The sequence below is a fragment of the Takifugu rubripes genome, unplaced genomic scaffold, assembly GCF_901000725.2.
Source record: "Takifugu rubripes unplaced genomic scaffold, fTakRub1.2, whole genome shotgun sequence".
NCBI classification, from domain to species: domain Eukaryota; kingdom Metazoa; phylum Chordata; class Actinopteri; order Tetraodontiformes; family Tetraodontidae; genus Takifugu; species Takifugu rubripes.
Genome location: NW_021821590.1, coordinates 1 through 26,556, shown reverse-complemented (window position 1 = coordinate 26,556; position 26,556 = coordinate 1). Strand labels below are relative to the sequence as shown.

Sequence of the window (26,556 nt, the reverse complement as noted above, 5' to 3'; positions counted from 1 at the left end):
CCAGGTAATTCTTCACATGACGGAAAAACGCTTACTCAATGAAAGGATCAGACAAATCCACTTTACCATAAACACCCTGGAAGCTAAGTTAGATGAAAGAAGGGAGGAACTACACCTACTGCTCCCCTCTGAAGTAATGGAAGAAATAGCCAAACTCGTTTCCAGGACTCAGCACACCCAACACACCAGGACCAAGGAACGTCAGATCCGAAAATTCACCACCCTACTGGCAAAACACAACCCCAGCGGAACCAACCCCTGCTCCAACCATGTCACATCCCTGTCTGACTCACAACGGGAGAAATGGGTAAAAAACCTATCAGACAGGGAGCTCACACAAGCCGAGGAGGAAGTGCTGTCCAAAGGTTTGAATTTTGCAGTCACCCCTGAAGAGGTACCGACTGTCGAACTCATCACAGCCACTGAGACTGCCATTAGAAACAACAAACTCCCGGAAGCAGAAGCAGAACAGATTAGACTCAAGGTAACAGCCGCTCTTGCTAGTGCAAAACCTCCCACCTCCAATATCACGAATGAGGAAAAAAGAGCCATTGCATCCTTAGCCAAGGACAAGAACATCACCATCTTACCAGCTGACAAAGGTAGGTGCACGGTCGTACTCAATACCACTGACTATGACACCAAAATACTCAGTCTTCTGACAGATACCGCCACGTATGAGAAACTCAAACGGGACCCCACCAGCTCATACAAGAAGAAGGTGGTAGACTTACTACAGAAACTGGAAAAGGATAAAGCCATTGACAGACCACAATACTACCGTCTATATCCAGGAGAAACCATCCCTTGCATTTATGGATTGCCCAAGATCCACAAACCAGGGACCCCTCTCAGACCCATAGTAAGCAGCATCAATTCGGTAACCTACAACATTTCCAAATACTTGGCCTCCATCTTGTCGCCCATGGTTGGCAACACCCCACACCACATCAAAAACTCCCAAGACTTTGCTCAAAAAGTCATTGGACTCACACTACTTCCAGAAGAGACTATGGTATCTTATGATGTCACGTCACTCTTCACGTGCATCCCCACTGCCAGCGCCATAGACACCATCCACAAGCACCTTCTATTGGACAAGAATCTTACAGAAAGAACAACCTTAACACCGGCCCAAATCTGCACCATGCTGGACCTGTGTTTGAACACCACCTATTTCCAGTACAGAGAAGGCTTCTACAGGCAGAAACATGGCTGTGCCATGGGCTCACCAGTATCCCCTATAGTTGCCAATCTATACATGGAGAAGGTGGAATCCCAGGCCCTGACATCCTTCACAGGAACTGCGCCAAGCCACTGGTTCAGGTATGTGGATGACACCTGGGTCAAAATTCAAATACAAGAATTGGAAGCGTTCTCCGATCACCTCAACAAAACAGACGAGCATGTAAAATTCACCCGGGAAGAGGTAAAAGGAAACAGTCTGGCCTTTCTGGACTGCGCAGTCAAGATCACTGAGGACAGAAATCTCACCATCGAAGTCTACAGAAAACCTACACATACCGACCAGTACCTCCAGTTTGACTCTCACCACCCACTGGAACACAAGTTGGGAGTGATCAGAACTCTCCAACACCGGGCCAGGGAAATACCCACCACATCCCAAGGCAGAAAGAAGGAACAGAACCACATTAAGACAGCTCTCAAAACATGTGGCTACCCAGACTGGGCCTTCACCAAAACCTCAAGAAAGCAAGACCTCAGCAAAGGAGAGGAGGAGAGAAACAAACGCCGCAGCGTTTCCATCCCCTACCTGTCTGGAGTCTCGGAGAAGTTTAGGAGGATCCTCCAGAAACACGACATACCGGTTCATTTCAAACCCAGCAACACCCTCAGACAGAGGTTAGTACACCCAAAGGACAAGACACCAAGACCCAAACAAAGTAATGTTGTTTATGCTGTACAGTGCCAGGAGAAATGCAAGGAACTGTACATTGGGGAAACCAAACAACCTCTACACAGAAGAATGGCACAACACAGACGTGCCACCTCTTCGGGTCAGGATTCAGCAGTCCACTTACACTTAAAGGAGAGTGGGCACTCCTTCGAGGACAGCCAAGTACGGATACTGGCCAGAGAAGACCGCTGGTTCGAAAGGGGGGTCAAGGAAGCTATCCATGTTAAATTGGAGAAACCATCCTTAAACAGGGGTGGTGGCCTGAGGCACTTCCTATCACCCACATACAATGCAGTCCTCCACTCCTTCCAACAGCAAAACAAACATTCACACCATTCCAAGAGACCCAGTGACTCATCACCATGTGACCCAGCAGACAAAGGGGAGACATCTCAACAGAAACTAGGTCAACGACCCGACCAACGACCCTGCTAACGACTCTCAGGTGACCACCCAGATCATTAGCATACAAATGGTCCAGGGGCTATATATTCTCAAGCTCTCTCCCCAGCGATTTCAGAACTGATGAAGCCTTCTGGATAGAAGGCGAAACGTCTTCAAGAGAAGAAACCCAGTCCAGTTGACAGAGAAAACTACCTTGGGTCTAATGTGCATGTGTGTGTGTCTGTGTGTGAGTGAGTGAGTGTGAGAATGAGTGAGAGAGTGTGAGATTGAGTGAGTGTGTAAGTGAATGAGTTCCTAAAGCACACGCGCGCACTTACGCGCACATTCGTGCAGACTCGAACGTAATGTTTTTTAACGTAACATTTTGAAAGCTCTAATGCGCATGTGTGAGTGTCTGTGTGTGAGTGAGTGTGAGATTGAGTGTGTAAGTAACTGAGTTCCTAAAGCACACACGCGCACACGTGCGCACTTACGCGCACATTCGCGCAGACTCGAACGTAATGTTTTTTAACGTAATATTTAGAAAGGTCTAATGTGCATGTGTGTGTGTGTGTGTCTGTGTGTGAGTGAGTGAGTGTGAGAATGAGTGAGAGAGTGTGAGATTGAGTGAGTGTGTAAGTGAATGAGTTCCTAAAGCACACACGCGCGTCACTGACTCCCCCACTCGGTTGATAAATGTTAATGGGGCTGTTCTTGCTGCAGTTTGCTGCCGCCTGGCGTCAGTGGGTCGCGTTGCCCCAGCGGGAACCCTTCACGGAGTGGTGGCGCCACCAAACACAGTCGGCACGGACTATCTCGCTTACTGGACCCACGGCTGCTTTGGCTCCGCCCTTTAGTTCGGGACTCTCTCCTGTTCGCTCTCTCTCTCGCTTTCTCCCCTCGCTCGGAGAAACGGCGCTGACACGTCGTGGTGCCGCCGAAGCGACCACGGAGTTATTGCCTTCATTTTAGACTCTTAACAGCGTGTAAATTGTATCATCAACCTATATTTACTCTTTTTAGGTTTTGTTTCTTTTCGTTTCTTAGTTGACGTTGTGTTTGTAGTGGGTCTGAAATAGCCACATATAGTTTATTATGTTAACAGACACCCCCTCTTTTTCATTTTAATATTTGAACCTTTATACGGTTTGCAGAAATCATTGCCACTTTGCACCAGTAGAGAGTGCTTTAACACCAGTGGGTCCAAGCAAACAGTCTATGCTCTGCTTTTGCTCTGCGCATGTGCAAAGAATAAATTACACTGCGCAGCAGTAGCGTGAGCTGACAACTCGCGTGTCGTGTGTTTGGATCCACAGGTATGTAAAATGTACTATTTGTACAGTTCTTTTCAGTTAAACTATGTAGCAACATATAAGCGAAGTCATGAAGGGAAGCTAAGCACTGTAAGATGTTGAAATATGTACTTTATCGTCGTGGTTTGTTATCGGGCATCCCCGTCAGCAAAAGGTTAGTTAAACAAGAGTGAGTGTATATGTGTGTGTGTGCGTAGTTCCGACCATAAAAGTTACTGGTGACTAGTTATTGTTTGTTAGTACTATTCTGAGAGTAATTGGTATGGTACTTGCCATGTTGTGTATATGAATGTGAATATTCAAGCACATGTGCAAAGAATAAATTACACTGCGCAGCAGTAGCGTGAGCTGACAACTCTCGTGTCGTGTGTTTGGATCCACAGGTAGTTATACCGTAGCTCAGCCGCTCAGCGCCCGCCGCCTGAGTGGCTCATGCTGCCGGACCAGAGACCCCTAGCTCTGGCGCCGGTAACATTTGGGGGCTCGTCCGGGATGGTTAGCGTTTCTGCCTAGTGAAGTGAGTGTCGCGACTACGTGAAACGGTGCCCAAAGCTTCAGGGAAGGCTGCAGTCCAGAGAGCGGAAGTCACCAGAGTAACGCCAAGATGGCCACTGTCACCCCACGGCGGATGCTGATCTTCAAGATCCAGAAGAGTCTTTCATATTTGAGTACAGACCAGCTATTGGCAGTTGTGAGTTCATTAGACGATGGCAGCAAAACTCACAAGGTTGAAGATTTGAGTGAACCAGAACTGTATGACCTGATTGTGGACTACCTCAGGAGTGAGAAATTAAGTGCTATGGAAGATGAAGGTATGACTCAACTCCTTATCCTGAATGACATGCTGAGTGACCTGCTGGCCACAGACCCCGGTGGAAGTGAAGCTCGCCAGACTGCGCCGGAGACAGGACAGCCAGTGGAGGAGTCATCACCCCACCAGGAGCAGCTATCCACTTCACCTCATTCTGATCATCACGACACAGTCACACAATCCACCACAACCCCACACAACCACAACATTCCCACACAGCCATTGCAGATGAACAAAGACATTCATCCCCTTTCACCTACACCACTGGACAAAGATGCACACACTAACAGCCCATCACAAGACAGAGACATTCACATGCATCCAGCACCTTCACGAAGAGACAGTGGACTGCCAGCAAGGAACTTTGACACTTCCACAGTCACCAGGGCTTTCACCGCAGGCGTTGATGGATCTCCCCATGGTAGAGTAAGTCTGTCATCCAGCATGGGAGACCAGGTATTGAGGGTGAATGATTTTGCAGCTCTGCTCCCACGCAGAGAATTTAAGTTACATGGTGGACAAATCTCTGATGTTGGGTCTGATATGTCATACAGTAACCTTTGTAAACAAATCGAAGAAGGTATACAGGAAGGTTTTACTGAGTCAGAGGTGATTCGCACTGTGATGAAAATAATCAAACCAGGTACATTCAGAGAAATGTTGACAAACAAAAGTGATTTAACTGTTGATGAGCTAAAGCGGTTTCTCCGCGCACATATCAGGGACAAAAGCAGCACTGAACTTTTTCAAGAGTTAAGTAATGCTAAACAACAGGACAAAGAGAGTCCTCAACAATTCCTATACAAGATAATGGGTTTAAAACAGCGTGTTTTGTTTGAGTCACAACAACCTGGTGCAGAGTTTAGCTACGACAAAAAGCTGGTTCAGGGCACCTTTCTTCACACTTTGTATCAAGGTCTGAATGAGAAAAATAACCATGTTCGTTATGATCTCAAACCTCTTCTCACAGACTCGCAGGTTAGTGATGACTTTCTTTTGGACCAGATAACTAAGTCTACCAGTGAGGAGACAGAGAGACTCAGACGCCTTGGCACAGTAGCTAAAAACCGACCAGTGACTGTGAGCCCAGCTCAGCTTGACTGTAGTGACTCAACTAAGCAGACTAGAGTTGACACTGAGTTACAGGCTAACCGTGCCGCTATTGAAGAACTGACTGCACAGGTGTCCTCCCTGACCAAACAGCTGGCTCAAGTGGTGAGGCCTGCTGACACTGCCACCCCTGTGAACACACACTCAGCCACAGCCCAGCCAATGCCACCAACATCTGAAGCCCGTGGCAGATGCAGCAACTGTGTTCAGCAGGGCAAGATGAGTTGCCCTCACTGCTTCGTATGTGGCCAAGCTGGACATCGGGCGGTCGGCTGTCTTCAAAGGAGGACGTCGGGAAACGGGATGAGGTCACTGGAGAAGGGCAGCCAGTGACCGTGACAGCTAAGGAACCCCCAGCCCGACCCAGCATGTCTAAGGCAGCAAGTCCTGTAAAAACAAAAGCACAGTGTCAACCACCAACAAAGAAACGCTTAGCACAGCTCATAGGAAAGCGATGTATGGTCTCATGTACTCTCAATGGTGTTCCTCTCCAGATGTTGCTTGACTCAGGGGCTCAAGTGACGATGGTGGGGAGAGGCTGGATGGAAGAAGCACTCCCCCATGTCGATATCCAGCCACTTGAATCCCTCCCTCTTGATGAGCCGCTGGTGATTTCTGCAGCAAATGGCACAGATGTCCCCTTTGATGGATGGGCAGATGTTGAACTCCAAATCGGTAACAAACACTGTGGATATGTCACCATTCAAGTGCCAATGCTAATCAGCCAGAACTGTCTCAACTGTCCTCTCTTAGGCAGCAATGTTTTAGTTGAGATAATCAAAGAACAGAGAAGTGAGGTTGATATTTCTGCTTTATTAAAAGAAACCTTAAGTATAAATGACAGTGCTGTAGAAGCCCTAGTTGCTGCTTGCCAGATGTTGACCCCAGGTGAGACAGCTGTAGAGTGCAGTGTGAGAACAGGGAAGACGGGTTCCACCATTCCTGCAGGGCAGATTTGTGAGGTGAGGTGCAGAGTCAGGGAATGGCCAAGCGGTGGGGTTATGCTCTTCCAACCCGATGTAGTGAGTAACTGTCCTGAGGGGTTGGATTTGTTTCAGGCCTTAGTTGATGTTCCAAGTGGGTCCACAAAAATTGTCAAGATACCTGTTCAAAACCCCACTAAACATGACATCTACCTCCCTAAGAGAACAGTTTTAGGAACATTAGAGGAAGTTACTGAAGTTAAACCAGTGAACTGTTTTCCAGGTGGGTTAGAACCCATGTCCCCTAACACTGTTAGTACATCCTCAGCTCAGGTTAGCACAGACAAACAAAGAGGAACAAGTGAGAAAAACAAGACAGAGGACACAACAACACAGAGATGGCATCCCCCTGTTGATGTGTCGCACCTGGAGAGACATGAACAAAACATAGTCAGAGACATGTTGTATGAGGAGTCAGATGTCTTCGCCAAAGATGACTGTGACATTGGGTGCATCCCAAACCTGCAATTGAAAATCCATCTGAAGGATGACACGCCAGTGCAGACGTCCTACAACTCTGTTCCGAAGCCCTTGTACAGGGAGGTGAAGGACTATGTACAAAATCTTCTTGACCAGGGCTGGATCAGAAAGTCTACTTCTTCCTACTCATCTCCAGTGGTCTGTGTTAGGAAGAAGGACAAGAGTTTGCGTCTGTGTATTGATTTTAGAGGCTTGAATCGGAAAACCATCCCCGACCGCCACCCTCTTCCACGCATCCAAGATCTGTTAGACAGTCTGGGGGGGTACTCATGGTTCTCCATACTCGACCAGGGTAGTGCATACCATCAAGGGTTTGTCGATGAGAGCTCCAGACATCTGACTGCCTTTAGCACACCCTGGGGGCTTTATGAGTGGACCCGCCTCCCATTTGGTCTAACAAACGCCCCAGCGGCTTTTCAAAGATGTATGGAGGGAGTTCTTGACGGGTTAAGGGACGAGTGCTGTTCTCCATATTTGGACGACGTTCTCTGTTTTTCCAAGACTTTTCATGACCATGTTGAAGATCTGAGACGGGTGCTCTGTCGCCTGCGAGAGTATGGTATCAAATTACGTCCAAAAAAATGTGACCTGTTTAAAAGCCAGGTCAGGTATTTAGGACGCTTAGTGACTCGCGAAGGTGTTCAGATTGACCCTGAAGATATTGAGGCAGTTCAGCATTTGAAAGAGAAAGAGCCAAAGAATGTGGGAGAGGTCAGAGCCCTCTTAGGTTTTTTAGGCTATTACAGAACATTCATACAGGACTTTTCTAGGATAGCAAGACCTCTGTTTCAGCTGATAGAGAGTCCTAGTGAGCCTAGCCAGAGAGCTACCAAGGTTAAGTCAAAAAATACTAAGAGTGGTCAGCTCTTATCCAAAACACCTGTTTATTGGACACCAGATCATAGTGCTGTAGTATCACGCCTGGTGGATATGTTAACCAGTCCACCCATTTTGGCTTATCCAGACTATGACTTACCTTTTGTACTCCACACAGATGCCTCGAACGAAGGTCTGGGTGCTGTGCTCTATCAAGAGCAGGGAAACAAGCTCCGGGTTATTGCTTATGGCTCCAGGACACTCACGCCTGCTGAGAAAAACTACCATCTCCATTCTAGCAAGCTTGAGTTCCTGGCGTTAAAGTGGGCAATCTGTGATAAATTTAGAGATTACCTCTATTACGCCCCCACTTTCACAGTATACACGGATAATAACCCCCTTACATATGTTTTGAGCTCAGCCAGGTTGAACGCAGTCGGACATCGTTGGGTGGGTGAATTAGCCGACTTTCATTTCACCATCAAATATCGTCCAGGCAAGTCAAACACTGATGCTGACACCCTGTCAAGACACCCAGTGCATCTTGATGGTCACCTGAAAGAGTTCACAGAGACAGTGTCCCCTGATGTAGTCTCCGCCATCTGGCAGGGAGACACAGCTGTAAAAGACGGTGATGTGCCGTGGGTGGCTGCATTACAGCTGCAGTCGGATGTAAGTGACGCACACTTTGGAGGCACCCCTGTCATCACACCAGAGAGTGTCAGAGATGCACAGAAAGAAGATGCTCCTATCTGTGAGGTGATAAACCTAAAGAAAAATGGATGGAGTCCTCAGGATAAAGGAAAGAGACAAATGGGACGAGAAACACGCAGACTGGTACACGAATGGAACAGACTCAGACTTGACAAAGGGATTTTGTACAGACAGACAGGACAGAGGAAACAGTTGGTTCTCCCCAGTAAACTGAAGGCCACCGTGTTAAAACACCTGCATGATGACATGGGACATGTGGGCGCTGATAAAGTCATACATTTAGCACGAGAAAGGTTTTATTGGCCTTTTATGCAACAGGACATAGAAGATTATGTGATTCGCCAGTGTCAGTGTATTAAACAAAAACATCCAAACAGACCAGAGAGAGCACCTATGGGTTCTATAACAACCAGTGCCCCATTTGAGCTCATCTCAATTGATTATTTACATCTTGAACAGAGTAAAGGTGGTTATGAGTACATTTTAGTCCTGGTAGATCACTTTACTCGGTTTGGTCAAGCTTATGCCACAAAAAACAAATCTGGCAGAACAGCAGCCGAAAAAATCTTCTATGACTTTATCCCTCGCTTCGGGTACCCTGCAAAGCTACATCATGATCAGGGCCGGGAGTTTGAAAACAGTCTCTTCCAGAGACTTCAGCAGCTCGCAGGAATTTCCCACTCACGAACCACTCCCTACCATCCGCAGGGGAATCCTGTCGAGCGCCTGAACAGGACACTTCTACAGATGCTCCGCACTCTGCAGGAGGAGAAAAAAACAGAGTGGAAGGATCACCTACCTCACATTGTCCACGCGTACAACTGTACAAGACATGAGGGAACAGGTTATTCACCATTTTTTCTTCTTTATGGTAGAGCTCCACGTTTGCCTGTAGATCTGCTCTTTGACTTGAGACCTGAGGAGGGACCACGGTCCAGGCAAGAGTATGCACAGAAATGGGCTTCACGCATGCAGGAAGCATACAAAATTGCTTCAGAAACCAGTGGGAAGCGTTCAGCTAAGGGAAAGAAGTATTATGATCAGCATGTGAAAGGCATTACACTGCAGCCTGGAGATCGTGTGCTTGTCAGGAATCTGTCGGAGAGGGGTGGTCCGGGCAAACTTAGAGCTTATTGGGAGAAAAAGGTTCATCGAGTGGTTGAAAAGATGGGAGACGGACCTGTTTACAGAGTTCAACCAGAAACAGGAGAACGCACTCTCCGTGTGCTGCATCGCAACCTTCTGCTACCTGTTAATGATTTGCCTTTAGAAGTCCCACCGAGTCAGTCCGCACCTAGACAGAGACAAAGACAGACAGACTGTTACAGAAACAACAGAGAGACAGTGGAGCAGGAGTCTGAACACTCTGAGGAAGAGGAGGAATACACATATTGCCTTCGAACAATTCCAGTATATAGCAGGAGGAGAGTCAGACCGGCAAGTCCTCAGTCTAACCCACCAGATGAGCTCCGACCTATAGCCCCAGAGTTTCAACCACTGAGACATACTGAAATGTCAACTGAACAACAACGTGATCCTGTCACCGTCCCAGATCCAGTGCAGACACCAGACCAGCAGGCAGCTGTTCCACCACCAGCTCAGGAAGTGCAAGGAGAACCCATAACTGATGACACTGCGGAGGAGGCTGATTCAAGAGAGCAGGAGGACAATGATGGGCCTGCAGTGGAACTGTCTGAGGAGGAAGTGCAACCTGTGAGGAGGTCAGCTCGAGCACGGAGACCTCGAGAAATGCTCACATATGACAATCTTGGACAACCATCATACCGGTCTTGGGGACCAGGTGCAAACCTGATGTTCGCCTATGCCCCTTACCCCATGTCTCATCTCCCATTACCCCTCAATCCATGTCCCATACCCTCCTTTTACCCAGCTGTCCCCGAACATTGTTTCTACCCTGCACAAGCAGTGTGGACATGCTAGAGACACACAAAGACTTGAAGGACAGACGAGACCAGACTTCACTGTACACATACACACCTACACTGGCACACACTCATACATATACACACATAACTGTACGTTGACAATTGGACTGTTTTGAGACATTTTCTTTTAATATTTTTGTTAGTTTGGTTCTAGATGTCTGGAGACATCTCTTGAAGCAGGGGAGAGTGTAGTGGGTCTGAAATAGCCACATATAGTTTATTATGTTAACAGACACCCCCTCTTTTTCATTTTAATATTTGAACCTTTATACGGTTTGCAGAAATCATTGCCACTTTGCACCAGTAGAGAGTGCTTTAACACCAGTGGGTCCAAGCAAACAGTCTATGCTCTGCTTTTGCTCTGCGCATGTGCAAAGAATAAATTACACTGCGCAGCAGTAGCGTGAGCTGACAACTCGCGTGTCGTGTGTTTGGATCCACAGGTATGTAAAATGTACTATTTGTACAGTTCTTTTCAGTTAAACTATGTAGCAACATATAAGCGAAGTCATGAAGGGAAGCTAAGCACTGTAAGATGTTGAAATATGTACTTTATCGTCGTGGTTTGTTATCGGGCATCCCCGTCAGCAAAAGGTTAGTTAAACAAGAGTGAGTGTATATGTGTGTGTGTGCGTAGTTCCGACCATAAAAGTTACTGGTGACTAGTTATTGTTTGTTAGTACTATTCTGAGAGTAATTGGTATGGTACTTGCCATGTTGTGTATATGAATGTGAATATTCAAGCACATGTGCAAAGAATAAATTACACTGCGCAGCAGTAGCGTGAGCTGACAACTCGCGTGTCGTGTGTTTGGATCCACAGGTAGTTATACCGTAGCTCAGCCGCTCAGCGCCCGCCGCCTGAGTGGCTCATGCTGCCGGACCAGAGACCCCTAGCTCTGGCGCCGGTAACATGTTCTTTTAGACGATCTGGTCACAATTTATTTGCCTGTCTGTGTGAGGTGTGTGTGTGTGCGTGTGTGCTCGTCGCGTCTAATTGTTCCTTTTCTTTGTGGACAGGTGCTGTGGGCCACGGCGGGGACCCAACCCCTGGTGGAGGGCGTTTTCATCACACCCCCCGTTTGTGGTTTTGTTTGCAGTAGCACGGGTGTTTTTAGTTTGTTTATCTCCCCTAATTGAGTTTTACCTGCTGGTGGGGCCCCAGCCCTGTCCACCCCTTTTGTTAATTTAACTTTTATACAGCCGAGTTATATTTTGTTGAGTATTGGATGAAATAAAATTGTAGTGCATAACCCTCGATCCCGTCTCTGCCTCTGGAATAGAACTTATCTGCGCGTGCCTGTTCTCCGGTTAATTCCTGGGGTGAAATTCCCCAGGTGGCGTTGTCGTCACCCGTTCCACCTCTCCCCACCCCGCCACACATGGTTGCACGTAATGATTTTTAACGTAATATTAAGAAAGGTCTAATGTGCATGTGTGAGTGTCTGTGTGTGAGTGAGTGTGAGATTGAGTGAGTGTGTAAGTGATTAAGTTCCGCAATCGCACACATGCGCACTTACGCGCACATAAGCGCACATGCTCGCACGCGCGCGCACATAAGCGCACATTCGCGCACACTCGAACGTAATGTTTTTTTTAACGTAATATTTGGAAAGGTATATTGTGCATGTGTGTGTTTCTGCGTGTGAGTGAGTGTGAGAATGAGTGAGAGAGTGTGAGATTGAGTGAGTGTGTAAGTGAATGAGTTCCTAAAGCACACGCGCGCACATAAGCGCACATTCGCGCACACTCGAACGTAATGTTTTTTAACGTAATATTTTGAAAGCTCTAATGCGCATGTGTGAGTGTCTGTGTGTGAGTGAGTGTGAGATTGAGTGTGTAAGTAACTGAGTTCCTAAAGCACACACGCGCACACGTGCGCACTTACGCGCACATTCGCGCAGACTCGAACGTAATGTTTTTTAACGTAATATTTAGAAAGGTCTAATGTGCATGTGTGTGTGTCTGTGTGTGAGTGAGTGTGAGAATGAGTGAGAGAGTGTGAGATAGAGTGAGTGTGTAAGTGAATGAGTTCCTAAAGCACACACGCGCACTTACGCGCATACACGCGCACTTACGCGCACACGCGCGCACATAAGCGCACATTCGCGCACCCGCGCGCACATAAGCGCACATTCGCGCACGCGCGCGCACACTCGAACGTAATGTTTTTTAACGTAATATTTAGAAAGGTCTAATGTGCATGTGTGTGTGTGTGTCTGTGTGTGAGTGAGTGAGTGTGAGAATGAGTGAGAGAGTGTGAGATTGAGTGAGTGTGTAAGTGAATGAGTTCCTAAAGCACACACGCGCGTCACTGACTCCCCCACTCGGTTGATAAATGTTAATGGGGCTGTTCTTGCTGCAGTTTGCTGCCGCCTGGCGTCAGTGGGTCGCGTTGCCCCAGCGGGAACCCTTCACGGAGTGGTGGCGCCACCAAACACAGTCGGCACGGACTATCTCGCTTACTGGACCCACGGCTGCTTTGGCTCCGCCCTTTAGTTCGGGACTCTCTCCTGTTCGCTCTCGCTCTCTCTCTCTCTCTCTCGCTTTCTCCCCTCGCTCGGAGAAACGGCGCTGACACGTCGTGGTGCCGCCGAAGCGACCACGGAGTTATTGCCTTCATTTTAGACTCTTAACAGCGTGTAAATTGTATCATCAACCTATATTTACTCTTTTTAGGTTTTGTTTCTTTTCGTTTCTTAGTTGACGTTGTGTTCTTTTAGACGATCTGGTCACAATTTATTTGCCTGTCTGTGTGAGGTGTGTGTGTGTGCGTGTGTGCTCGTCGCGTCTAATTGTTCCTTTTCTTTGTGGACAGGTGCTGTGGGCCACGGCGGGGACCCAACCCCTGGTGGAGGGCGTTTTCATCACACCCCCCGTTTGTGGTTTTGTTTGCAGTAGCACGGGTGTTTTTAGTTTGTTTATCTCCCCTAATTGAGTTTTACCTGCTGGTGGGGCCCCAGCCCTGTCCACCCCTTTTGTTAATTTAACTTTTATACAGCCGAGTTATATTTTGTTGAGTATTGGATTAAATAAAATTGTAGTGCATAACCCTCGATCCCGTCTCTGCCTCTGGAATAGAACTTATCTGCGCGTGCCTGTTCTCCGGTTAATTCCTGGGGTGAAATTCCCCAGGTGGCGTTGTCGTCACCCGTTCCACCTCTCCCCACCCCGCCACACATGGTTGCACGTAATGATTTTTAAGGTAATATTAAGAAAGGTCTAATGTGCATGTGTGTGTGTCTGTTTGTGAGTGAGTGTGAGATTGAGTGAGTGTGTAAGTGATTAAGTTCCGCAATCGCACACATGCGCACTTACGCGCACATAAGCGCACATGCTCGCACACTCGAACATAATGTTTTTTTTAACGTAATATTTGGAAAGGTATATTGTGCATGTGTGTGTTTCTGCGTGTGAGTGAGTGTGAGAATGAGTGAGAGAGTGTGAGATTGAGTGAGTGTGTAAGTGAATGAGTTCCTAAAGCACACGCGCGCACATAAGCGCACATTCGCGCACACTCGAACGTAATGTTTTTTAACGTAATATTTTGAAAGCTCTAATGCGCATGTGTGAGTGTCTGTGTGTGAGTGAGTGTGAGATTGAGTGTGTAAGTAACTGAGTTCCTAAAGCACACACGCGCACACGTGCGCACTTACGCGCACATTCGCGCAGACTCGAACGTAATGTTTTTTAACGTAATATTTAGAAAGGTCTAATGTGCATGTGTGTGTGTGTGTCTGTGTGTGAGTGAGTGAGTGTGAGAATGAGTGAGAGAGTGTGAGATTGAGTGAGTGTGTAAGTGAATGAGTTCCTAAAGCACACACGCGCACTTACGCGCATACACGCGCACTTACGCGCACACGCGCGCACATAAGCGCACATTCTCGCAAACGCGCGCACATAAGCGCACATTCGCGCACACTCGCGCACACTCGAACGTAATGTTTTTTAACGTAATATTTTGAAAGCTCTAATGCGCATGTGTGAGTGTCTGTGTGTGAGTGAGTGTGAGATTGAGTGTGTAAGTAACTGAGTTCCTAAAGCACACACGCGCACACGTGCGCACTTACGCGCACATTCGCGCACACGCTCACACATAAGCGCACATTCGCGCACACTCAAACGTAATGTTTTTAACGTAATATTTAGAAAGGTCTAATGTGCATGTGTGTGTGTGTGTCTGTGTGTGAGTGAGTGAGTGTGAGAATGAGTGAGAGAGTGTGAGATTGAGCGATCGTGTAAGTGAATGAGTTCCTAAAGCACACACGCGCGTCACTGACTCCCCCACTCGGTTGATAAATGTTAATGGGGCTGTTCTTGCTGCAGTTTGCTGCCGCCTGGCGTCAGTGGGTCGCGTTGCCCCAGCGGGAACCCTTCACGGAGTGGTGGCGCCACCAAACACAGTCGGCACGGACTATCTCGCTTACTGGACCCACGGCTGCTTTGGCTCCGCCCTTTAGTTCGGGACTCTCTCCTGTTCGCTCTCGCTCTCTCTCTCGCTTTCTCCCCTCGCTCGGAGAAACGGCGCTGACACGTCGTGGTGCCGCCGAAGCGACCACGGAGTTATTGCCTTCATTTTAGACTCTTAACAGCGTGTAAATTGTATCATCAACCTATATTTACTCTTTTTAGGTTTTGTTTCTTTTCGTTTCTTAGTTGACGTTGTGTTCTTTTAGACGATCTGGTCACAATTTATTTGCCTGTCTGTGTGAGGTGTGTGTGTGTGCGTGTGTGCTCGTCGCGTCTAATTGTTCCTTTTCTTTGTGGACAGGTGCTGTGGGCCACGGCGGGGACCCAACCCCTGGTGGAGGGCGTTTTCATCACACCCCCCGTTTGTGGTTTTGTTTGCAGTAGCACGGGTGTTTTTAGTTTGTTTATCTCCCCTAATTGAGTTTTACCTGCTGGTGGGGCCCCAGCCCTGTCCACCCCTTTTGTTAATTTAACTTTTATACAGCCGAGTTATATTTTGTTGAGTATTGGATTAAATAAAATTGTAGTGCATAACCCTCGATCCCGTCTCTGCCTCTGGAATAGAATTTATCTGCGCGTGCCTGTTCTCCGGTTAATTCCTGGGGTGAAATTCCCCAGGTGGCGTTGTCGTCACCCGTTCCACCTCTCCCCACCCCGCCACACATGGTTGCACGTAATGATTTTTAAGGTAATATTAAGAAAGGTCTAATGAGCATGTGTGTGTGTCTGTGTGTGAGTGAGTGTGAGATTGAGTGAGTGTGTAAGTGATTAAGTTCCGCAATCGCACACATGCGCACTTACGCGCACATAAGCGCACATGCTCGCACACTCGAACATAATGTTTTTTTTAACGTAATATTTGGAAAGGTATATTGTGCATGTGTGTGTTTCTGCGTGTGAGTGAGTGTGAGAATGAGTGAGAGAGTGTGAGATTGAGTGAGTGTGTAAGTGAATGAGTTCCTAAAGCACACGCGCGCACATAAGCGCACATTCGCGCACACTCGAACGTAATGTTTTTTAACGTAATATTTTGAAAGCTCTAATGCGCATGTGTGAGTGTCTGTGTGTGAGTGAGTGTGAGATTGAGTGAGTGTGTAAGTGATTAAGTTCCGCAAGCGCACACATGCGCACTTACGCGCACATAAGCGCACATGCTCGCACACTCGAACATAATGTTTTTTTTAACGTAATATTTGGAAAGGTATATTGTGCATGTGTGTGTTTCTGCGTGTGAGTGAGTGTGAGAATGAGTGAGAGAGTGTGAGATTGAGTGAGTGTGTAAGTGAATGAGTTCCTAAAGCACACGCGCGCACATAAGCGCACATTCGCGCACACTCGAACGTAATGTTTTTTAACGTAATATTTTGAAAGCTCTAATGCGCATGTGTGAGTGTCTGTGTGTGAGTGAGTGTGAGATTGAGTGAGTGTTAAGTGATTAAGTTCCGCAAGCGCACACATGCGCACTTACGCGCACATAAGCGCACATGCTCGCACACTCGAACATAATGTTTTTTTTAACGTAATATTTGGAAAGGTATATTGTGCATGTGTGTGTTTCTGCGTGTGAGTGAGTGTGAGAATGAGTGAGAGAGTGTGAGATTGAGTGAGTGTGTAAGTGAATGAGTTCCTAAAGCACACGCGCGCACATAAGCGCACATTCGCGCACACTCGAACGTAATGTTTTTTAACGTAATATTTTGAAAGCTCTAATGCGCATGTGTGAGTGTCTGTGTGTGAGTGAGTGTGAGATTGAGTGTGTAAGTAACTGAGTTCCTAAAGCACACACGCGCACACGTGCGCACTTACGCGCACATTCGCGCAGACTCGAACGTAATGTTTTTTAACGTAATATTTAGAAAGGTCTAATGTGCATGTGTGTGTGTCTGTGTGTGAGTGAGTGTGAGAATGAGTGAGAGAGTGTGTGATTGAGTGAGTGTGTAAGTGAATGAGTTCCTAAAGCACACACGCGCACTTACGCGCATACACGCGCACTTACGCGCACACGCGCGCACATAAGCGCACGCGCGCGCACACGCGCGCACATGAGCGCACATTCGCGCACACTCGAACGTAATGTTTTTAACGTAATATTTAGAAAGGTCTAATGTGCATGTGTGTGTGTGTGTCTGTGTGTGAGTGAGTGAGTGTGAGAATGAGTGAGAGAGTGTGAGATTGAGTGAGTGTGTAAGTGAATGAGTTCCTAAAGCACACACGCGCGTCACTGACTCCCCCACTCGGTTGATAAATGTTAATGGGGCTGTTCTTGCTGCAGTTTGCTGCCGCCTGGCGTCAGTGGGTCGCGTTGCCCCAGCGGGAACCCTTCACGGAGTGGTGGCGCCACCAAACACAGTCGGCACGGACTATCTCGCTTACTGGACCCATGGCTGCTTTGGCTCCGCCCTTTAGTTCGGGACTCTCTCCTGTTCGCTCTCGCTCTCTCTCTCGCTTTCTCCCCTCGCTCGGAGAAACGGCGCTGACACGTCGTGGTGCCGCCGAAGCGACCACGGAGTTATTGCCTTCATTTTAGACTCTTAACAGCGTGTAAATTGTATCATCAACCTATATTTACTCTTTTTAGGTTTTGTTTCTTTTCGTTTCTTAGTTGACGTTGTGTTCTTTTAGACGATCTGGTCACAATTTATTTGCCTGTCTGTGTGAGGTGTGTGTGTGTGCGTGTGTGCTCGTCGCGTCTAATTGTTCCTTTTCTTTGTGGACAGGTGCTGTGGGCCACGGCGGGGACCCAACCCCTGGTGGAGGGCGTTTTCATCACACCCCCCGTTTGTGGTTTTGTTTGCAGTAGCACGGGTGTTTTTAGTTTGTTTATCTCCCCTAATTGAGTTTTACCTGCTGGTGGGGCCCCAGCCCTGTCCACCCCTTTTGTTAATTTAACTTTTATACAGCCGAGTTATATTTTGTTGAGTATTGGATGAAATAAAATTGTAGTGCATAACCCTCGATCCCGTCTCTGCCTCTGGAATAGAACTTATCTGCGCGTGCCTGTTCTCCGGTTAATTCCTGGGGTGAAATTCCCCAGGTGGCGTTGTCGTCACCCGTTCCACCTCTCCCCACCCCGCCACACATGTTTGCACGTAATGATTTTTAACGTAATATTAAGAAAGGTCTAATGTGCATGTGTGTGTGTCTGTGTGTGAGTGAGCGTGAGATTGAGTGAGTGTGTAAGTGATTAAATTCCGCAATCGCACACATGCGCACTTACGCGCACATAAGCGCACATGCTCGCACACTCGAACATAATGTTTTTTTTTAACGTAATATTTGGAAAGGTATATTGTGCATGTGTGTGTTTCTGCGTGTGAGTGAGTGTGAGAATGGGTGAGAGAGTGTGAGATTGAGTGAGTGTGTAAGTAAATGAGTTCCTAAAGCACACGCGCGCACATAAGCGCACATTCGCGCACACTCGAACGTAATGTTTTTTAACGTAATATTTTGAAAGCTCTAATGCGCATGTGTGAGTGTCTGTGTGTGAGTGAGTGTGAGATTGAGTGTGTAAGTAACTGAGTTCCTAAAGCACACACGCGCACACGTGCGCACTTACGCGCACATTCGCGCAGACTCGAACGTAATGTTTTTTAACGTAATATTTAGAAAGGTCTAATGTGCATGTGTGTGTGTCTGTGTGTGAGTGAGTGAGTGTGAGAATGAGTGAGAGAGTGTGAGATTGAGTGAGTGTGTAAGTGAATGAGTTCCTAAAGCACACACGCGCACTTACGCGCATACACGCGCACTTACGCGCACACGCGCGCACATAAGCGCACATTCTCGCAAACGCGCGCACATAAGCGCACATTCGCGCACACTCGCGCACACTCGAACGTAATGTTTTTTAACGTAATATTTTGAAAGCTCTAATGCGCATGTGTGAGTGTCTGTGTGTGAGTGAGTGTGAGATTGAGTGTGTAAGTAACTGAGTTCCTAAAGCACACACGCGCACACGTGCGCACTTACGCGCACATTCGCGCACACGCTCACACATAAGCGCACATTCGCGCACACTCGCGCACACTCAAACGTAATGTTTTTAACGTAATATTTAGAAAGGTCTAATGTGCATGTGTGTGTGTGTGTCTGTGTGTGAGTGAGTGAGTGTGAGAATGAGTGAGAGAGTGTGAGATTGAGCGAGCGTGTAAGTGAATGAGTTCCTAAAGCACACACGCGCGTCACTGACTCCCCCACTCGGTTGATAAATGTTAATGGGGCTGTTCTTGCTGCAGTTTGCTGCCGCCTGGCGTCAGTGGGTCGCGTTGCCCCAGCGGGAACCCTTCACGGAGTGGTGGCGCCACCAAACACAGTCGGCACGGACTATCTCGCTTACTGGACCCACGGCTGCTTTGGCTCCGCCCTTTAGTTCGGGACTCTCTCCTGTTCGCTCTCTCTCTCTCTCGCTTTCTCCCCTCGCTCGGAGAAACGGCGCTGACACGTCGTGGTGCCGCCGAAGCGACCACGGAGTTATTGCCTTCATTTTAGACTCTTAACAGCGTGTAAATTGTATCATCAACCTATATTTACTCTTTTTAGGTTTTGTTTCTTTTCGTTTCTTAGTTGACGTTGTGTTCTTTTAGACGATCTGGTCACAATTTATTTGCCTGTCTGTGTGAGGTGTGTGTGTGTGCGTGTGTGCTCGTCGCGTCTAATTGTTCCTTTTCTTTGTGGACAGGTGCTGTGGGCCACGGCGGGGACCCAACCCCTGGTGGAGGGCGTTTTCATCACACCCCCCGTTTGTGGTTTTGTTTGCAGTAGCACGGGTGTTTTTAGTTTGTTTATCTCCCCTAATTGAGTTTTACCTGCTGGTGGGGCCCCAGCCCTGTCCACCCCTTTTGTTAATTTAACTTTTATACAGCCGAGTTATATTTTGTTGAGTATTGGATGAAATAAAATTGTAGTGCATAACCCTCGATCCCGTCTCTGCCTCTGGAATAGAACTTATCTGCGCGTGCCTGTTCTCCGGTTAATTCCTGGGGTGAAATTCCCCAGGTGGCGTTGTCGTCACCCGTTCCACCTCTCCCCACCCCGCCACACATGGTTGCACGTAATGATTTTTAACGTAATATTAAGAAAGGTCTAATGTGCATGTGTGTGTGTCTGTGTGTGAGTGAGTGTGAGATTGAGTGAGTGTGTAAGTGATTAAGTTCCGCAATCGCACACATGCGCACTTACGCGCACATAAGCGCACATGCTCGCACACTCGAACATAATGTTTTTTTTAACGTAATATTTGGAAAGGTATATTGTGCATGTGTGTGTTTCTGCGTGTGAGTGAGTGTGAGAATGAGTGAGAGAGTGTGAGATTGAGTGAGTGTGTAAGTGAATGAGTTCCTAAAGCACACGCGCGCACATAAGCGCACATTCGCGCACACTCGAACGTAATGTTTTTTAACGTAATATTTTGAAAGCTCTAATGCGCATGTGTGAGTGTCTGTGTGTGAGTGAGTGTGAGATTGAGTGAGTGTGTAAGTGATTAAGTTCCGCAAGCGCACACATGCGCACTTACGCGCACATAAGCGCACATGCTCGCACACTCGAACATAATGTTTTTTTTAACGTAATATTTGGAAAGGTATATTGTGCATGTGTGTGTTTCTGCGTGTGAGTGAGTGTGAGAATGAGTGAGAGAGTGTGAGATTGAGTGAGTGTGTAAGTGAATGAGTTCCTAAAGCACACGCGCGCACATAAGCGCACATTCGCGCACACTCGAACGTAATGTTTTTTAACGTAATATTTTGAAAGCTCTAATGCGCATGTGTGAGTGTCTGTGTGTGAGTGAGTGTGAGATTGAGTGAGTGTGTAAGTGATTAAGTTCCGCAAGCGCACACATGCGCACTTACGCGCACATAAGCGCACATGCTCGCACACTCGAACATAATGTTTTTTTTAACGTAATATTTGGAAAGGTATATTGTGCATGTGTGTGTTTCTGCGTGTGAGTGAGTGTGAGAATGAGTGAGAGAGTGTGAGATTGAGTGAGTGTGTAAGTGAATGAGTTCCTAAAGCACACGCGCGCACATAAGCGCACATTCGCGCACACTCGAACGTAATGTTTTTTAACGTAATATTTTGAAAGCTCTAATGCGCATGTGTGAGTGTCTGTGTGTGAGTGAGTGTGAGATTGAGTGTGTAAGTAACTGAGTTCCTAAAGCACACACGCGCACACGTGCGCACTTACGCGCACATTCGCGCAGACTCGAACGTAATGTTTTTTAACGTAATATTTAGAAAGGTCTAATGTGCATGTGTGTGTGTCTGTGTGTGAGTGAGTGTGAGAATGAGTGAGAGAGTGTGTGATTGAGTGAGTGTGTAAGTGAATGAGTTCCTAAAGCACACACGCGCACTTACGCGCATACACGCGCACTTACGCGCACACGCGCGCACATAAGCGCACGCGCGCGCACACGCGCGCACATGAGCGCACATTCGCGCACACTCGAACGTAATGTTTTTAACGTAATATTTAGAAAGGTCTAATGTGCATGTGTGTGTGTGTGTCTGTGTGTGAGTGAGTGAGTGTGAGAATGAGTGAGAGAGTGTGAGATTGAGTGAGCGTGTAAGTGAATGAGTTCCTAAAGCACACACGCGCGTCACTGACTCCCCCACTCGGTTGATAAATGTTAATGGGGCTGTTCTTGCTGCAGTTTGCTGCCGCCTGGCGTCAGTGGGTCGCGTTGCCCCAGCGGGAACCCTTCACGGAGTGGTGGCGCCACCAAACACAGTCGGCACGGACTATCTCGCTTACTGGACCCACGGCTGCTTTGGCTCCGCCCTTTAGTTCGGGACTCTCTCCTGTTCGCTCTCGCTCTCTCTCTCGCTTTCTCCCCTCGCTCGGAGAAACGGCGCTGACACGTCGTGGTGCCGCCGAAGCGACCACGGAGTTATTGCCTTCATTTTAGACTCTTAACAGCGTGTAAATTGTATCATCAACCTATATTTACTCTTTTTAGGTTTTGTTTCTTTTCGTTTCTTAGTTGACGTTGTGTTCTTTTAGACGATCTGGTCACAATTTATTTGCCTGTCTGTGTGAGGTGTGTGTGTGTGCGTGTGTGCTCGTCGCGTCTAATTGTTCCTTTTCTTTGTGGACAGGTGCTGTGGGCCACGGCGGGGACCCAACCCCTGGTGGAGGGCGTTTTCATCACACCCCCCGTTTGTGGTTTTGTTTGCAGTAGCACGGGTGTTTTTAGTTTGTTTATCTCCCCTAATTGAGTTTTACCTGCTGGTGGGGCCCCAGCCCTGTCCACCCCTTTTGTTAATTTAACTTTTATACAGCCGAGTTATATTTTGTTGAGTATTGGATGAAATAAAATTGTAGTGCATAACCCTCGATCCCGTCTCTGCCTCTGGAATAGAACTTATCTGCGCGTGCCTGTTCTCCGGTTAATTCCTGGGGTGAAATTCCCCAGGTGGCGTTGTCGTCACCCGTTCCACCTCTCCCCACCCCGCCACACATGGTTGCACGTAATGTTTTTTCACGTAATATTTGGAAAGGTCTAATGTGCATGTGTGTGTGTCTGTGTGTGAGTGAGTGTGAGATTGAGTGAGTGTGTAAGTGATTAAGTTCCGCAAGCGCACACATGCGCACTTACGCGCACATAAGCGCACATGCTCGCACACTCGAACATAATGTTTTTTTTAACGTAATATTTGGAAAGGTATATTGTGCATGTGTGTGTTTCTGCGTGTGAGTGAGTGTGAGAATGAGTGAGAGAGTGTGAGATTGAGTGAGTGTGTAAGTGAATGAGTTCCTAAAGCACACGCGCGCACATAAGCGCACATTCGCGCACACTCGAACGTAATGTTTTTTAACGTAATATTTTGAAAGCTCTAATGCGCATGTGTGAGTGTCTGTGTGTGAGTGAGTGTGAGATTGAGTGTGTAAGTAACTGAGTTCCTAAAGCACACACGCGCACACGTGCGCACTTACGCGCACATTCGCGCAGACTCGAACGTAATGTTTTTTAACGTAATATTTAGAAAGGTCTAATGTGCATGTGTGTGTGTCTGTGTGTGAGTGAGTGTGAGAATGAGTGAGAGAGTGTGAGATTGAGTGAGTGTGTAAGTGAATGAGTTCCTAAAGCACACACGCGCACTTACGCGCATACACGCGCACTTACGCGCACACGCGCGCACATTCGCGCACACGCGCGCACATAAGCGCACATTCGCGCACGCGCGCGCACACTCGAACGTAATGTTTTTAACGTAATATTTAGAAAGGTCTAATGTGCATGTGTGTGTGTGTGTCTGTGTGTGAGTGAGTGAGTGTGAGAATGAGTGAGAGAGTGTGAGATTGAGTGAGTGTGTAAGTGAATGAGTTCCTAAAGCACACACGCGCGTCACTGACTCCCCCACTCGGTTGATAAATGTTAATGGGGCTGTTCTTGCTGCAGTTTGCTGCCGCCTGGCGTCAGTGGGTCGCGTTGCCCCAGCGGGAACCCTTCACGGAGTGGTGGCGCCACCAAACACAGTCGGCACGGACTATCTCGCTTACTGGACCCACTGCTGCTTTGGCTCCGCCCTTTAGTTCGGGACTCTCTCCTGTTCGCTCTCGCTCTCTCTCTCGCTTTCTCCCCTCGCTCGGAGAAACGGCGCTGACACGTCGTGGTGCCGCCGAAGCGACCACGGAGTTATTGCCTTCATTTTAGACTCTTAACAGCGTGTAAATTGTATCAGCAACCTATATTTACTCTTTTTAGGTTTTGTTTCTTTTCGTTTCTTAGTTGACGTTGTGTTCTTTTAGACGATCTGGTCACAATTTATTTGCCTGTCTGTGTGAGGTGTGTGTGTGTGCGTGTGTGCTCGTCGCGTCTAATTGTTCCTTTTCTTTGTGGACAGGTGCTGTGGGCCACGGCGGGGACCCAACCCCTGGTGGAGGGCGTTTTCATCACACCCCCCGTTTGTGGTTTTGTTTGCAGTAGCACGGGTGTTTTTAGTTTGTTTATCTCCCCTAATTGAGTTTTACCTGCTGGTGGGGCCCCAGCCCTGTCCACCCCTTTTGTTAATTTAACTTTTATACAGCCGAGTTATATTTTGTTGAGTATTGGATGAAATAAAATTGTAGTGCATAACCCTCGATCCCGTCTCTGCCTCTGGAATAGAACTTATCTGCGCGTGCCTGTTCTCCGGTTAATTCCTGGGGTGAAATTCCCCAGGTGGCGTTGTCGTCACCCGTTCCACCTCTCCCCACCCCGCCACACATGGTTGCACGTAATGATTTTTAACGTAATATTAAGAAAGGTCTAATGTGCATGTTTGTGTGTCTGTGTGTGAGTGAGTGTGAGATTGAGTGAGTGTGTAAGTGATTAAGTTCCGCAAGCGCACACATGCGCACTTACGCGCACATAAGCGCACATGCTCGCACACTCGAACATAATGTTTTTTTTTAACGTAATATTTGGAAAGGTATATTGTGCATGTGTGTGTTTCTGCGTGTGAGTGAGTGTGAGAATGAGTGAGAGAGTGTGAGATTGAGTGAGTGTGTAAGTGAATGAGTTCCTAAAGTAGACGCGCGCACAAAAGCGCACATTCGCGCACACTCGAACGTAATGTTTTTTAACGTAATATTTTGAAAGCTCTAATGCGCATGTGTGAGTGTCTGTGTGTGAGTGAGTGTGAGATTGAGTGTGTAAGTAACTGAGTTCCTAAAGCACATACGCGCACACGTGCGCACTTACGCGCACATTCGAGCAGACTCGAACGTAATGTTTTTTAACGTAATATTTAGAAAGGTCTAATGTGCATGTGTGTGTGTCTGTGTGTGAGTGAGTGTGAGAATGAGTGAGAGAGTGTGAGATTGAGTGAGTGTGTAAGTGAATGAGTTCCTAAAGCACACACGCGCACTTACGCGCATACACGCGCACTTACGCGCACACGCGCGCACATAAGCGCACATTCGCGCACACTCGAACGTAATGTTTTTAACGTAATATTTAGAAAGGTCTAATGTGCATGTGTGTGTGTGTGTCTGTGTGTGAGTGAGTGAGTGTGAGAATGAGTGAGAGAGTGTGAGATTGAGTGAGTGTGTAAGTGAATGAGTTCCTAAAGCACACACGTGCGTCACTGACTCCCCCACTCGGTTGATAAATGTTAATGGGGCTGTTCTTGCTGCAGTTTGCTGCCGCCTGGCGTCAGTGGGTCGCGTTGCCCCAGCGGGAACCCTTCACGGAGTGGTGGCGCCACCAAACACAGTCGGCACGGACTATCTCGCTTACTGGACCCACGGCTGCTTTGGCTCCGCCCTTTAGTTCGGGACCCTCTCCTGTTCGCTCTCGCTCTCTCTCTCGCTTTCTCCCCTCGCTCGGAGAAACGGCGCTGACACGTCGTGGTGCCGCCGAAGCGACCACGGAGTTATTGCCTTCATTTTAGACTCTTAACAGCGTGTAAATTGTATCATCAACCTATATTTACTCTTTTTAGGTTTTGTTTCTTTTCGTTTCTTAGTTGACGTTGTGTTCTTTTAGACGATCTGGTCACAATTTATTTGCCTGTCTGTGTGAGGTGTGTGTGTGTGCGTGTGTGCTCGTCGCGTCTAATTGTTCCTTTTCTTTGTGGACAGGTGCTGTGGGCCACGGCGGGGACCCAACCCCTGGTGGAGGGCGTTTTCATCACACCCCCCGTTTGTGGTTTTGTTTGCAGTAGCACGGGTGTTTTTAGTTTGTTTATCTCCCCTAATTAGATTAGATTAGATTCAACTTTATTGTTATTGCACATGTACAGGTACAGAGCAACAAAATGCAGTTTAGCATCTAACCAGAAGTGCAAAAGAAGCAGCAAGTGAGGATAATAACTTAATAAATACAGTATGGCGGTTATTTTACAATTGTTTACCGGGGTTGTGCTATAAACATATTTTACAGATGGTGTTTACATTAAATGCCTTGGACTATAAGTGCAGGAGCTATTTAGCTATTTACATAAGATAGAGGAGATGTGCAAATTATAAATTACGTGTATACAGATGATAAAGTGCATGAGTGCGCAGGACAGGTTTAAACAGTAGCTACATTGGTTACTAAGCTAGTGAGTTGTTGTGTAAACTGCTGTAGTGTAGTGAGGTGTGGAGTGTGTAAGGGTCAGCAGGAGTTCAACAGGGACACCGCTCTGGGGAAGAAGCTGTTCCTCAGTCTACTGGTCCGAGTCCTGAGGGTTCTGTAGCGCCTCCCAGAGGGCAGGAGGGAAAATAGTCTGTGGGCCGGGTGGGAGGAGTCCTTGAGTATGCTGCGTGCTCGATGCAGGCAGCGCTTCCTCTGGACATCTCCGATGGCAGGGAGTGTAGTCCTTGTGATGCGTTGGGCAGTTTTCACCACCCTCTGCAAGGCCTTGTGCTCAGCGATAGTGCAGCTTCCATACCAGACTGACACGCAGTTGGTCAGGATGCTTTCTATCGCACAGCGATAGAAGTTCACCAGGACAGCCGAGGATAGCTGGTTCTTCCTCAGTGTCCTCAGGAAGAAGAGGCGCTGGTGAGCCTTCTTGATGATGCTGGAGGTGTTTGTGGTCCAGGACAGGTCCTCTGAGATGTGGGTCCCCAGGAACTTGAAGCTGGAGACACGCTCGACGGCCATCCCGTTGATGTGGATGGGGTCCTGTGTGCCTCCTCTTGCTT

The 26,556-nt window shown here is 47.7% G+C and overlaps 1 protein-coding gene and 1 long non-coding RNA gene across 2 annotated transcripts; both read left to right on the top strand.

The window, feature by feature from the left end:
- Window positions 1-3,382: 3,382 nt before the first annotated feature.
- Window positions 3,383-11,267, top strand: LOC115248150 (uncharacterized). Its single transcript, XR_003887143.1, has 2 exons — window positions 3,383-3,998; window positions 10,919-11,267. It is a non-coding gene; the product is annotated as an uncharacterized lncRNA (long non-coding RNA).
- LOC115248149 (uncharacterized) lies at window positions 4,205-11,267 on the top strand. Its single transcript, XM_029831771.1, has 2 exons — window positions 4,205-5,831; window positions 8,441-11,267. The coding sequence occupies exons 1-2, from the start codon at window positions 4,220-4,222 to the stop codon at window positions 10,468-10,470; spliced, it is 3,642 nt and encodes a 1,213-aa protein (XP_029687631.1). The 5' UTR covers window positions 4,205-4,219; the 3' UTR covers window positions 10,471-11,267.
- Window positions 11,268-26,556: the final 15,289 nt, after the last annotated feature.

Excerpts from the sequence above, each read along its gene's own strand:
- LOC115248149 (XM_029831771.1), top strand. The coding sequence starts at position 4,220 with ATGGCCACTGTCACCCCACGGCGGATGCTGATCTTCAAGATCCAGAAG. Across the intron at positions 5,832-8,440 it reads TCTTCAAAGGAGGACGTCGG|AAGACGGTGATGTGCCGTGG; the intron begins GAAACGGGATGA and ends ACACAGCTGTAA.